This window comes from Rhodnius prolixus, unplaced genomic scaffold (genome assembly GCF_049639745.1).
Source record: "Rhodnius prolixus isolate KJV_2025 unplaced genomic scaffold, Rpr scaffold_3, whole genome shotgun sequence".
NCBI lineage: Eukaryota > Metazoa > Arthropoda > Insecta > Hemiptera > Reduviidae > Rhodnius > Rhodnius prolixus.
The window spans coordinates 40,803,942-40,818,872 of NW_027411603.1; the positions used below are offsets into that span (position 1 = coordinate 40,803,942).

The 14,931-nt window shown below is 31.8% G+C and overlaps 1 protein-coding gene across 7 annotated transcripts in view; it reads left to right on the top strand.

The window, feature by feature from the left end:
* PCB (Pyruvate carboxylase) overlaps window positions 1-14,931 on the top strand; it is a 146,674-nt gene that overhangs the window by 130,250 nt on the left and 1,493 nt on the right. For 4 of the 7 annotated variants that reach the window (XM_074125154.1, XM_074125152.1, XM_074125151.1 and 1 more), the window contains exons 7-19: window positions 3,173-3,336; window positions 4,397-4,559; window positions 4,665-4,847; window positions 5,540-5,774; window positions 7,960-8,001; window positions 10,220-10,601; window positions 10,691-10,931; window positions 11,012-11,261; window positions 12,429-12,673; window positions 12,771-12,950; window positions 13,613-13,858; window positions 13,937-14,080; window positions 14,161-14,451. In XM_074125154.1, the coding sequence (XP_073981255.1) occupies window positions 3,173-3,336; window positions 4,397-4,559; window positions 4,665-4,847; window positions 5,540-5,774; window positions 7,960-8,001; window positions 10,220-10,601; window positions 10,691-10,931; window positions 11,012-11,261; window positions 12,429-12,673; window positions 12,771-12,950; window positions 13,613-13,858; window positions 13,937-14,080; window positions 14,161-14,409 (2,724 nt within the window). In that variant the 3' untranslated portion in view covers window positions 14,410-14,451. Of the gene's footprint in view, window positions 1-3,172; window positions 3,337-4,396; window positions 4,560-4,664; window positions 4,848-5,539; window positions 5,775-7,959; window positions 8,002-10,219; window positions 10,602-10,690; window positions 10,932-11,011; window positions 11,262-12,428; window positions 12,674-12,770; window positions 12,951-13,294; window positions 13,528-13,612; window positions 13,863-13,936; window positions 14,081-14,160; window positions 14,452-14,931 lie in introns of those variants that run through there. The other 3 variants (XR_012457563.1, XR_012457564.1, XM_074125155.1) reach the window with 3 other exon arrangements.

Below are 14,931 nucleotides of genomic sequence, written 5' to 3' on the forward strand. Positions count from 1 at the left end.
GGAAAATACCTATTTTTATAAACTGCTTTCATGAGCGAACTTTCAAGTGAGCATAGGAAATTACTTAGAAGTTCTAAAGTATGTTCCGAATTTCAGTGGAGCTGAGGAAGTACCTTCATAATGATACTTCGGCCAAAATTTTCAACCCAAATTATATATGCTTTTCAGCTTAAAGTGTGTGCCTAATGGTGAATTGAAATATTTTCCTAAAAATATTAAGTTTTGAAGGTATTAAAACTTCAACTTTTCCTCCTTATGGCCACTTGTGTGTGATGGCCCTACTCTTGCAGAATATTTTAGTTCTATCGAAACAGTGCTAGATTTCAAGTTTTGAAAAAATCTTATGTCAAACCATCTTATGACTTTATTATAAAGTAAAGTAATCGCCTATTTTTTCAGGCGGGGCTTAACGTCCAAATACCGGATTGACTTTATTATATCAGACATGTCAACATGTTTATTATATTCGTCAAACATGTTTTGATACAACTTCTAGGTTGACCTGTAACAGATCTTAAAATCCTCTAGAATATCAGCCGGTCATTCTACGAGTACTTGCATCATTATTGTACAGTTTTAAGTGGAATATTAATTAAAACTGTCCGGTAGGACAGTTGTATAAGGATTGATCGTCAAAAAGTGCACGAAAAAGCGTAACGTTAAAAAACACCCAACTTTGACAATTTTTTTCTCTTTTTCTATAAAAGATAAAATTCCCAAATTTTCTTTAAAATATAGGGCAAACCCTCCTTTATAACTGTAATTTTTTTGCAACCCCCCAGACCTAATAGATTTTGAGAAAAAAGTTGCCGAAAATGAGCAAAAACGGCATTTTCAGAAATTGTTGTTGTTCTTCTTGTTGTTGTTGTTGTTGTTGTTGTTGTTGTTGTTGTTGTTGTTGTTGTTGTTGTTACCTTTTTTGTAAACTACGTAGCGCCTAAACGCGAGAACCGATTTTCATGAATGAGGTGACATTCGATTCGGAATTTTATGTAGATGTGCCTTTTGGGGGTCTCGACGCTGTACACCGAATTAGAGAGGAGTTAGCCCCCTTTATGTAAGGCCCCCTTCAAAATTATTATTACTAATTACTCTGTAAATCTTAGCCCGATTTTGATAAAATTTGGTAGGATGATAGAGTTAGGGCTCCCCTACGTAACATTAAAGCGGCGATCTGCTCTTACACTAGTTAAGGGGAAGTATAGCAATCGTTTCAAATTATCGACAAGTGAACTGATTTTCATGAATGAAGTGTCATTCGAATCGAAATTTTGTACAGATTTGCACTTTAAAAGTCTCGTCGCTACGCCTCATATGGAGGGGAGTTTGCCCCACCCAAGTAAGGCCGTTTCTAAAACTATTATTACCAATATTTCTATAACGCTTTGTCCGATTTTGATAAAATTTAGCACGAAGAAGTGATTAAAGCTCCTCTACATGGCTGTGAAGTGCCATCATGCTCTTACACCTACTAAGAGGAAGTACTGAAATCGTTAAAATTATCAATGGGTGAACCTATTTACATTAATGAATTGTCGTTCGATTCAAAATCTTTGCCTCTTTGCCTTTTAGGGAGAAGTACTGTAATCGCCCGTTTATTTTTCTTACTCCTCTTAAAAGGAAGGTCTGAAATCGCAGTTTAAATTTGCTTTTTACGTACAAATACCTTCCTATTTTATATAAAAAGGCTTTCTCAAAAAAATTGTTATTGAGGATGGTTTGGGGACCGCAACTATAATCATTCTTTAAAAAGATCTCTTCAGTGGTAGTTACGGTTCCTACTTAACACCTTATCAGGTTATAATGTTAGAATTGCTTATTCCAAATTTAAAAAAAACAGTAAAGCAGATATGTAACTTTGCAAAATAGACAAAAATGAAAATCTATCCAAAAGGTACAAAAATCTCCTTAAAAAAAACTTACAGTTTAAAAAGTTAAGTATAAGGGTTGATTAAACGCCAAAAGGTACACAAATCAGCAAGTACCCAACATTTCATTCAAGCTTAGTTGATATAATTTAAGTAATTTTGCTGCATTAACTTTTCCTTCACATTTTTTAGAATTTATTAGATGTCACAGAACCTTATGCTGGCCATTTTCATCTACAAAATATTTGTTCAAGTAGCACTGCAGATTGACTGTAATATCTATTAATCTATAATAATCAAACTATTAATTACAGGTTAAAAAGAAAACGTTATAAAAAATAAAAAAAATTACGAGGCTACAAAATTTAAAAACTTTTTAAAAAAAAATGCTTACACCAACATACATCAATGATTTCGATTATTTTATTTTTAATAAAAATCGTCTGTTTAAGTTCATTCTTCGATTAAAGTAATTGTTACTTTATGTAGTAGTCAAACGTTTATAATAATAGGTAATAATTATCTGGCTTTATAGAAAATAATATAGTTTTCTTCAATCACACTCTCAATGTAGCTGTTCTTCTCACAATGTTATATATATGTTATGTAATATAAAATAAATAAGTATTGCATACTTTTAGGACAGATAATTATTCCAGTATTTTACTGTAAGTAAAATTAAATTACAATTGAGAAATGAATAATTGTTGAATAATCTACTTGTTATTAACTGTGTGTTATTTGTGCTCACGAATATTTCGGTTAGACGAATTCAAGTCTGAAATATTGTTTTAAATCCTCCGTGATTCAAATTTAAACAGTAGCCGACTCTAACTTTGTCTTTTTCTACTTTAACATGCATGTATAAGATGTGACAACTTCAGAATAAAGGGCATATTAAAGATAAATCAGAAGAATAATAATTATTTGGAATAGAGTTAAAATAAAGTACCTATTTAAAAACGAAGATATAATATACATTTTATCATAAGTATAACCAAATAATATTATGAACGAACTGGCCAGCATAAGGGTCTGTGACATCTAATAAATTCTAAAAAATGTGAAGGAAAAGTTAATGCAGCAAAATTACTTAAATTATATCAACTAAGCTTGAATGAAATGTTGGGTACTTGCTGATTTGTGTACCTTTTGGCGTTTAATCAACCCTTATACTTAACTTTTTAAACTGTAAGTTTTTTTTAAGGAGATTAGAAAGAAGTATTGTGAATTTCTCTAGAGTAGTATTTATAAGAAATATTTACAATAATTTTTACATAATTTCTACATTACCTGTCTTTTAGGTAAGAGAGAACATGTTAGAACATGCTGTAAGATTAGCCAAACATGTTGGTTATGAAAATGCTGGAACAGTTGAATTTCTTGTTGATGGCGATGGCAATTTCTACTTTATTGAAGTAAATGCAAGATTACAGGTTGAACATACGGTTACTGAAGAAATAACTGGGTAAGTGATGTTATAACTTAGCCTAATTTAGTAGTGCAGGCTTCTGGGAGCTCTAAGCCCGGCCCAAATGATCTACTTAAAGCTAAAGTCTTTTTTCAACATATAATATATTTATATTTTTTGAGCAAGTTATTCATTAATTGCTTTGGGCAAAGGCAGTTCTGAACGAATTAAAAAATTGTTGCTGCAGTTTTCTCAATTATTATTTATTTATTTTCAATTAAAGTGCAACGTACAAATATAGCGCCAGCACTAGATCATTGTCTCCCAGAGTTGCTCCGTGAACTGCCAGTATCAGTATACCTTTCTTCCTAATTAGATAGTACTACCTATAACCAATATGAGCTGCATAAACTCCTAACAGAAAGGTTCTAATACTATTTAACTTGAACCCAAAACCTTCGTTTCGGGAGTTAGTTCAACGCGCTTTGATAAAGTCCTTTCATGTGTTTAATTATACTAATTATTAATTTAATATCTATATTATTGCAAATTAATAATCACTACATACAAAGGTCCATTACTTTTTAATCTTTATTAACCAGCACATAATCATTTTAAATTAATTTATTATGTATTTAAAATGAAAGAATTTGTTGTGAATATGCACATGACTTTCTCTTCTTTATTTCTCAAGCTTCTAAACCATAAAAACTATTTTATTACTGTAAAAATGTTCAGTTTGTAAAACCGAGCGTAAAACTAACATGATCCTTTAAAGAGAAGCGTATCTTCACTGTCCAAAAAAGAACTATTCATAACAAAAATATTGGAATCAACATTATAGATCTACATATATATATTTAATCTTCCTTCAAGCTTTAAAGAAAATCGACAGGGGCAGTTGGTGAAATGATGTCAAAAATTGAAAAATCCAAGTAAATTGCTATGTCCGATTGAACAGTTTTAAGAAACAACCCTCTAAATCATGCTTAATAGTATATAATGTAATCGCCAACATTCTTTTTTTGTTTATACCAACGTCAAGTAACCAGGAGCCTGTCCAGCTGGCTGAACTACTATTGTATCTTTACTGAAATGACCATTTTTTTTTTTTTAGAATTGATTTAGTGCAATCTCAAATAAAAATAGCAGAAGGTATAACTCTTCCTGAATTAGGATTAAAACAGGAAACTATTCATCCACAAGGTTTTGCAATTCAGTGTCGAGTCACTACAGAAGATCCAGCTAAAAGTTTTCAACCTGATACTGGAAGAATTGAGGTATTTCTGCTAACATTTAAAATGTATTAAAATCATATGTGCCAATAACACTCTTAAGTTTGGTAACTTATTTATTATTTAATAATCATTAATTCTACATTTTAGGTGTTTCGAAGTGGCGAAGGAATGGGTATAAGACTTGACAGTGCTTCAGCATTTCCCGGAGCCATAATCTCACCGTATTATGACTCGCTTTTGGTCAAAATTATTGCCCATGCCAGCGATCTTCAATCATCTTGTGCTAAAATGTCCAGAGCTCTCAGGGAATTTAGAGTTCGTGGTGTAAAGGTAATAAAATTTAATGTTTAATTTTTTCAATTATGTCGGGCCAAAGAATTTAGAATGTTGTTTAGATTTAAGGAATTTTCGTTATCTCAATGTTTTTATAAACTTCTCTTACCGCTTTATGAATAAGGTTTGGTTTGTCCGAAATTTAGTTTCCGTGAGAAACCATATTTGATGTTTCACTAATATTTTAGAACATTTTTCTGGTTCAAATTAGTAGTATTGAGGAGTAGACTTTTTCTCTAGTAAGGCTATTGTTTTGGGAATGTAACATCAGGCTAAAACAGCCAAATCCCTGGAAAGTTCTTGTATGGCTTCTTTCGAAGTCAGTATTTTCCATGGCCTACCAGCAAGAGTCACGGGAATTTTAGTTGCGCTCCAAAATCTATTTTTTTTTTACCAATTATTCACTGCTTGAGTTTATCTAAAATTTATCGATTAAATATTTCGTTAGATTAGAATTTCTTTTTCATTTCCCGCAAAAAGTATATATACGTGGGTGAAAGAGAGTCCATCGTCAGTGACTTGTTATTTATTCTTTCACAACAATCCTTTAGTTTGGTGTGATGAATTAGCCGGAAACAACATTCTAATTTTAGCATTGAAAAAATATTTGTAAATAAAAAGTATTAATTAATTTTTAATAAAGTTTGGGAAGTCATGTTATAAATTTTGATATGCTTATTAATTTTCAGACAAACATTCCATTCCTACTCAATGTATTAGATAATCAAAAATTCATCAGCGGTGCTGTAGATACATATTTCATTGATGAAAATCCCCAATTATTTTCCTTGCAACAGTCGCAAAATAGAGCACAAAAATTATTAAATTATCTAGGAAATGTATTGGTTAATGGACCGTTAACACCATTGGCAACCAACCTCAAACCATCTGATATTGATCCTCATGTACCTGAGATACCAATCGGTATGGATTTGCATGCTTTTTGAATTTTCACTTAATTCCATTGTTTTAATATTTAATTTGAATAATACTTTGTATGTCAAGGGTAGTTTTTCTCAACTGCTTAAGGTGAGATGGAATACACAGCTTTTTTTTCTTTTTTAATTTTTTGGGGATAACTGGGATAATGTATGCACAGAGTTGTGATTTTTTTTTTTATGCAGGTAATTTTAAAATATTATCCTCAATTATTAATATCTCCTTTGTAAACACGTTCCTATGTTTATTGTACTCAATAGCACGCTCTTAAAATACATTTTCCAAATACATATATAAGTATATTCTAAATTGATTTTTCTACTTTTTTAAAATTATTTGTTTAAGTAACTGCACTGAGTTTGGAAAATGTAGATATGAAAGAAATTATGTTCTATTTATAAAGACTGCGAATAAATTTGGGACTTTTGGGGAACCTATTTAAAAAATATATAATATAAATAAATAAGATATAGGATTATTACATTTGGTTTTGTTTGTCGGCTTGTTTGTTTTTCCACTCTTTCCATTCGCCCAATTTCAATCAGCTACTGAACTACAACATAGTACAGTTTTCCTTTTATTACGATTTAGATTGTTGTATCGGTCCCGTTCCCAACCACCGCAGACAAAGAAACATATGCCAACCGCTCTTGGGTTAGTAAGAAACATCCACTTTTTGTTAGAAAATAAATGGCTGTTTCCTCTTCTTCCTGTCATTATCCGCTAAATAGAGAAATGCTTTCTGTATCTAACGGAATGCCGAGATTGTATCGACACGGATACTCAGCCTGGTCTGATAGAGAAACATGCGGCGATACACGATAAGGCGTGCAATTTCCCTTGATCTACAGAGATTATTAGAATGGATTTATGTTGTATGCTGATCCTACAAAACAAGAAAAGCCCTAAGGGTCCTATAAGCCAGGGATATCTCCCGCAGCAGCCCTTGGGTAAGCCATTAAAAATAAATATCAATATAAAATATTGATTTTCAATATTTGGATTCTGTAGAGAACTAAGATAATAGGTATGAAAAGTCTTTGACTAAAGGAGGTCAAATAAAATGAAATAAAACTAAAGGAAAGGGAAGGGTGGGGCGCCACCGACACTCAAAATACCCTGACAAATTAAACAGACACAATAAACTTTTATTTTGAACTTGCATGACAGATTGGAAGGATCATGATCCAGGACATAATGCCTTACTTAAAATAAATTGACAATGTTTCGACTTACTTAGATTAATCAAACTTAATTGGAATAGCATTAACAATTAATTGACATGACATTAACACTTAGTATGTGCACAACTTGATTCTGTATAAAATGACATATAGACAGTTGATTCACACAACACAGGTCAGGCCGACCCACGCTTAGAACGCCATCTTGGCGGGCGGACAGCAGAAAAGAACAAAGACGTACACTTCCTCCAAAGTGACCAGTTGAGAAGCCCAAAGGGCAACTCGCTCGAGTTCCCAGGCACACGATGGAGCCCCAGTGCTGTCAAATGGACAATGTTGTGCTAAAAGGTAAATTCTAGGCCGGGGGGCCGCACATCCCTTCGAGGATCGAACAAGGTATGTTATCAACAATACTAAAAGAGGCTCCGGACGTCAATGATATAAAATTCTTATATTGAGCCTCTTCGTCCGGGAGACTCGTAGTAAACAATTATTTATTTCTTTTTTCCTCTACCTGAACATTACAATCATAAGTTTTTCATTTATATATATGTACTATATATAGATTTATGTGAGTTGAAAAAAAAAACATAGATTTGTTTTAGTTTTGAATGATTGCAATTAACTTTGTTCATAAAACTATTTTTTTTTACTTTGTTTTTACTTAAAATATTTCCCCAACAAGTTCCCATATTTATTCACACTTGCAAATCATCTTATATATATATATAAAAAAAATAAACATTCTGTGTTTTGATAGTACAAAAAGTTAAAGTTAACTGTGGGACATTGAATTGATTGTTTTTTTATTTGTTTTTTATTACCCTTGCCTTTCTTATTTTGCCCATTAATTTTATTTTTTGTTTGACTTATAATTTTCATTATAAAACCTGAATTGTTTAAACTGACTTTTTTTTTTGGAAATTAGCTTTTTTGCCTTTATTAGTTTAGAATTTTTGTTTAGTTTTCTTTATGCATCTGTGCAGATCTCTCCAAAGTGACATACACTGAGGATGGTGAGATGATAGGTGAGATTTAGAATTTTAATTTTAAAAATAAATTTGTTATGTGATTAAATCTGTTATGATCAATATTTAGCTAAGATATGATTTGTAACTACGGCATAAGAAGCTATCTTTCGTTCTCCGCCCGTTTTTTTCTACCTATTTCTTCTTATATCTTCTCTCTCTCTTTGCTCTCTCTCCCTCTGTTCTCTCTACAATTTTTATACAATCTCTGTATTCTAGTATTCTGTTAATTATTATTGTAGAAACGAGTTCTAAAATTTCGTTGCAGCAAAACAAATGTTGCTTCTAAAAAGAAGACAACAACGTATCTATATATATTTATTTTATTACTTAGCAGTACTTCTCTTCAGAAGACTAATCAAATTAAGGAGATTAAAGAATCGTTATGGCAATTTACAAAAATCTCATATCACATTCGAAGAGCAAGCAATTCTTGAAAAAGATATATTTCTTTTTTAAATTGGTACAAGATGTCCCAAGAAAAGTGATGGCATTTTTTCATGAATAATTAATCTGTTTGACTTTTAAACGAAATAATTAATCAAAAAAATGCCTGAAATAAAGTTACTGAGAGTAAAACTTTTTTTTTCTAAGGGAACCAATTATGAATTCTAAATTTTGCATTCCGAGTTTCAGTTTTTGGATCCTGATTTGTAAAAACTTCATTGTCACATTTAAAACTACAAGTGCCTAAAAACATATAAACATCTGTTTATATAGTTATCTTAAGTTTATTTCTTTTGAGCATTGGTAGAGTCATAGAAAATATAAATTATTTGCTGAGTGTTTGTAAAATTAGTTGAATACAAAACTGCAACAATGATATTTACTTGGATTGTAATTAAAATTTACTTGACGCTTATGTACATGCACTTATCGCACATGGGCTTTGGATACCTGTGTTTTTGTATGCACAAAATGTTTTGCACAAATATTTTTTTTTGAATGGCAAAAAAAAAATAGAATAAAAAATATAAATCAGCAATGATTTAACGACTATTAAAGTAAAAACTTTTGTCAGAATTTTCAGTGCTAGTTCAGTTTTCAGTTGAAGTCGTTTACAACTTTCCAATACTTTTTTTTTCAATGAAAATGAATGTCATCTTTCTTAGCAAAGCTTGGTTTTATATATGCATGATTTGGGTCAATTGCTTACATTAATATACAATTTAATTGTTCCCTACTTCAACTTCATTTTAGAGGGCGAAATGGTTTTCTTTTATCGTATCGAAGAATGGTAGGCGATAAGGGTATCTGCTTATTAAAAGTACTAATGTTACACGGTAGGTTTTAGCTACATTATTTGTTAAGAGAGCCAAATTTAAAGGTTTTGCATTAATTAGCAGGACAATATATTTCTTTTAATTAATTAATTGGACAATTTCTTTATCACAGAGCATTGAAAATGTTTACTGAAATAAAAAGAAATTCACAATTTAAATTTTTACAAAAAACACCAAAAACACTTCTGTTTTATTTTTCAATGGACAAACCAGATATTGTCCAATTGGTGGCGATTTGATGTGGCGCTTGAGAGCGTGAAGAATTCACAGTTAGAATCTCACAAGTAACCACTAAATTTATAGTTGTTATAATAATAAAGTAAGAACCTTCGAAAGATTGCCTTGAAATTAACTCACACTTTTTTAATATAAAAATAAAAAAGAATGTGCTCAGAGCTCCCAACTGCTGCCATAGTTGGTAAAAGACGTTTTATTGTTGATAGAATGATATTAATTTAATGATCGAGGTTTCAGGGTGTAAGATATTACATATACGATATACTCGTATACTGCATATTCTTATCTTAATATTCTTTTGAAGAAATTCCGATAATTGATGGTATTCTGTTGGAAATATTCTTCAGCACCGTACTACGCGATAATTTGCTCTTAAGCCAATCGGTTTGGTTAGTTGTGTGTAGGAAACAAGATCAATAGTTAACAGGGCAAACGTGACGCTTAATAGTGGCACTTCAATGTAGTAGAAGTGATGTTTACTTTTTAGAAAACGTTAAAATACTGAAAAAAGTTTACAGTTCTTTTTTTTCAACGCAGACCATAAATATTTGCCCCATATTTCCTCATACGGGCTCACCGAAATCCTTAAAAGTAGAATTCAATATTTAATTGTTGTTCATTTAGTTTACAGTATTCAGTGTATTAAATGACATCGTAAAAAGCATTGAGTAAAAAATATTTTTTTTCTGCTCTTTTAGGACCAGAACCACCAAGGGGACTTAAATATATACTTCAAACGCAAGGCCCTGAAGCATTTGCTAAAGCAGTTCGTAAACAAAAGAAGTTATTGTTGATGGACACAACCTTTAGGGATGCTCATCAAAGTTTATTAGCAACTAGAGTCAGATCACGAGACATTCTCAAAATTTCTCCATTTGTTGCTCACTATTTCAACAACTTATATTCTTTAGAGAATTGGGGTGGTGCAACATTTGATGTTGCTCTAAGATTTCTACACGAATGCCCTTGGGAAAGGCTAGAAGATATGAGAAAACTTATACCAAATATACCATTTCAAATGTTACTTAGAGGTGCAAATGCCGTCGGATATACAAATTATCCTGATAACGTTGTGTTTAAGTAAGTAAAGTAAGGCGTTATTTAGTAATTTCTGTGTTATGCTTTGTTCTTTTGCTTTAACAAGTCTCCATTGTTTTTAATTTCTTCAGATTTTGCGAGCAAGCTGTAATAAGTGGAATGGATATATTCCGTGTATTTGATTCACTCAACTATCTACCTAACTTAATTATTGGAATGGAAGCAGCTGGGAAAGCAGGTGGTGTAATAGAAGCTGCCATTTCTTACACCGGTGATGTCTCAGATCCTAAGAAAAAGAAATATGACTTGAAATATTACGTAGATTTAGCCACGGAGTTAGTGAAAGCAGGCACACATATTTTAGGAATAAAGGTGATAATAATAATAATAATAATAATGAGAATGAATTAGTTGAAAAATATATTCCAACAAAAAAATATATGTATGTGTAGGATATGGCAGGATTGTTAAAACCTCAGGCAGCCAGAATGCTTGTAACCGCCCTCAGAGACAAACATCCAGACATTCCAATTCACATACACACACATGACACCAGTGGTGCTGGTGTTGCCGCCATGCTTGCCTGTGCAGAAGCTGGTGCTGATGTAGTAGATGTAGCTGTTGATTCTATGTCTGGTTTAACGTCACAGCCTTCAATGGGAGCTATAGTTGCTTCTCTTCAAGGCACAAAATTCGATACAGGTTACTTTTTTATTATCTTCTTAAAAATGTTGCGCTTTATATTCTAAACATATTTGGCTAATATTATCGTTGACAGTAATGGTATTAATCTTTTTGTTTTTACCGAATTATTTTTTTGTTTTTGTTTTACTGGGAACTTAAATCTTTATCAAGATTTGCTCTGGAGTGTAAAAACTACCTATTCTATCAGGAAATTAACCGGCTGCAGCTTCTAGCGCCTAAAAAATTTAGCCCCAGAATATCCGCGATTTCGCTGTTCCTTAGTGCTAGGGAACATATCGAATGACCGAACAAGAATACCTCGAAACGCAGGATTTAGAAATGAGGATATTGGGAAGACAGTCCAGAGTTCTTCCTTAAGGGTGAAGTGAAATATTCGATACATAAACAACAGTTATTTTAGCGAATTGTGATTTTAGTGAAGTGGAAAGAAGTATGCATTCCCATACTATTTAGTAGGAGCCTTATTGGTAGCTGGTTAGAAAAAGGGCATGGACCGCTAAGCCCATTGCAGATTGGCTGCCAATTTTATTTGTTAATTGGACCATTAACAAAAAGTAAATTTGCAATTTGTCTTCGATCACCAGACCAAGGTTTACAGATAACACTGCATTCACTGGATTAAGAGCTGCAAAAGGATGAAAAAGAAAATCCAAGGGCATGCAGCCGGATTCGACCCGTACCTCCGCGTACATTGAGCCAAACCCTCCCAAAACCATTAAATTTAATTCTGAGCTCTAGTTTTATGCATATGCACATCCATAATTATATAATAATTCCATAATTATATGAGTTCTATACAATCCAATGTCGGGAGCCTCCCGCATTAGATTATATAGATTTATGAATAAATCTTTCTTTAATTTTCTATAGGTTGTTGACAGTTTCCTTAAACTTTTTTGAATAAGTATCCAGTAATCAAAAAAGTTGATTGCTTCTATGCTAGTTCTCCCTTAAATCATATTTATATTTAATTTTATTATTTTTATGATAAGAAGTACGTAAGAACATACACAAGGTAATGACAAAATGATCTTTCAAAACTATATGGAAGACTATATACTCAAGAAATTGTATACAAATAGTGTACAAATTACACTTCTCTAATTTTATAAAATTGGAAATTTGGATGTTATTCCTTTTCTATGACCTTTAAATTTTTGTTAGGTTTTGATTTGAAAGATGTATCCGCATATTCCGCTTACTGGGAACAAACACGTACTTTGTATGCGCCGTTTGAATGTACTGCAACTATGAAATCTGGTAATGCTGACGTTTATCTGAATGAAATTCCTGGCGGTCAGTATACCAATCTGCAATTTCAAGCATATTCTTTAGGACTGGGTGATTTCTTTGAAGATGTTAAAAAATCTTATAGGGAAGCTAATCTCTTATTAGGTGATATTATTAAGGTAATAGAAATACTTCATAGTATTTGCGATTTCTCTTTAATAAATATGTTTCATTTATAAAACATTTTGAATTTTACTTTTAAACATATTTATTTAGGTTACACCTTCTTCAAAAGTTGTTGGAGATTTGGCACAATTTATGGTGCAAAATAAACTCACAAGTGAAGAAGTCACGCAAAAAGCTGCTGAATTGTCATTTCCGAAATCAGTTATAGAATTTCTTCAAGGTGCTATTGGTGAACCGTACTTAGGATTTCCCGAACCTTTTAGATCATTGGTAAGTTAATATTTTTTAATATTTATCAGTAATTAATTCAATTATTTTATTTGCATCAACATTGATTAAACGGTATAAAACTACTTCATTTCTTGATCTTCTATCAAAATTTTCTATTCTACTCTGCTGGTTGGTGTAAAATACAGTTTTAGTATATTCGATTTCGAAACAAATCCACTTTTCAATACAAGTTATAATTCGTTGGATGGAAAGAAAATTTGAATAACTATATGCCATAATAATATAATGTTATACACTATGTGTTATTCATATAGTTATTAAAATACTTATTACTAAATCTATAACATTTATTTGGACAATATGTCCTGGAAATTTCATTTCAGAGAACTTACTGGAGAAGAGATGGTTGAGGCTCTTCTCTAACGAGACATTTTACTAAAAAAAAATGGAATCATTTCGATCTAATATTTAATGAGGATTAAATATGTTGCTGTTGAACTTGGATGAAAGTCTAGAGTGAATGATAACTTTTTTGTAGAGGATTGTTCATCTTTTTGGTGGCTAATTCATTGCTCCGAAAAAAAGAAAGATAATTGGCGATTTCAGTCGTAATTATGTTAGCTAAGTAGCGTTTAGTAAAAAATTAGAAGTTTAAAAAAAAAAATTAAAGTAGTGATGGCGCATTTTTTTTCTGTTAACAGGTTCTCAAAGATATGCCTAGGATTGAAGGGCGACCGGGAGCCAGCTTGCCTCCCTTGGATTTTGGTAAACTTAAAGAAGATTTACAAGAAAGACATGGACATGTAACCGAAAAGGATGTAATAAGTGCAGCTTTATATCCATCAGTAACGGAAGATTATCTTAATTTCCGTGATGAATATGGACCTGTCGATAAGCTAGAAACCAGAGTTTTTCTCGTTGGACCAAAAGTGGGCGAAGAAATTGAAGTAAGTAGTTAGTTTTTTTGTTTTTTAATGAAATACTCACAAAATAATATAACAATATACTCTTCTCTTAAATTCAAGGTAAAAATAGAAAAAGGTAAAACTCTTGGTATCAAAACGCTTGCATTAGCTGAAGATCTAACACCTACTGGTGATAAAGAAGTATTCTTTGAGATGAATGGTCAGTTACGATCTGTCTTCATTAGAGATAAAGAAGCATCAAAGGTGTTGTAATTGGCTTATTCTGTACATTTTACTATTCTTATTCTTTTTATTAACTTGTAAAAACATATTTAATAATCCAGGAACTGCACATTCATCCCAAAGCACAAAAAGGAGCTAAAGGACAAGTAGGAGCTCCAATGCCAGGAACAATTATGGAAATTAGAGTAAATGTGGGTGATGCTGTAGAAAAAGGTGCCCCACTTGTAGTCTTGTCGGCAATGAAGATGGAAATGGTAGTTCAAGCACCAATTGCTGGTACCGTTAAATCTTTAGAGGCGACTGTTGGCATGAAACTGGAAGGAGATGATTTACTGTTGACTATTGAGTAGAGGAAATACTGGATAGAACATAAATTTTGCTCATTTTTCTTGGTAATTTCCATATATTTCCGATTCCGATTTATTAATCAGTTTAAAGAGTATTGCTCATGCTCAAAACCACAATTCACGAAGTTTAAATATTCACGAATTTTCCAGAGTATATTACAATTTATTTGCATTCATTTATTCGTATTTAATATTCAATCTTTTAAGATACCTCCAGAAAGCTGAAAAGATAAAATAAGTTTGAAATCGAGAAAAATAAAGTCTTCGAAAAATAATAATACAATTTATTCAATAATATAACGGCTTTGCATCTCTCAGTTGATAGATATTTGAGGGAACACGTTAACCAGCGGTGACATCCAAGAAAGATATTATAGTATTTCACATGCCCAGACTGTTTCTTGTATTTTTGTTTCACGAATGCTAAGAACTTAATTTTTTTAGTAAAATTAGTTTCTTCGGGGGATGGATGAAGTATATTTTGTCCACCTCTAAAAGTGCTGTCTTATCTTTCGTATTCTTATC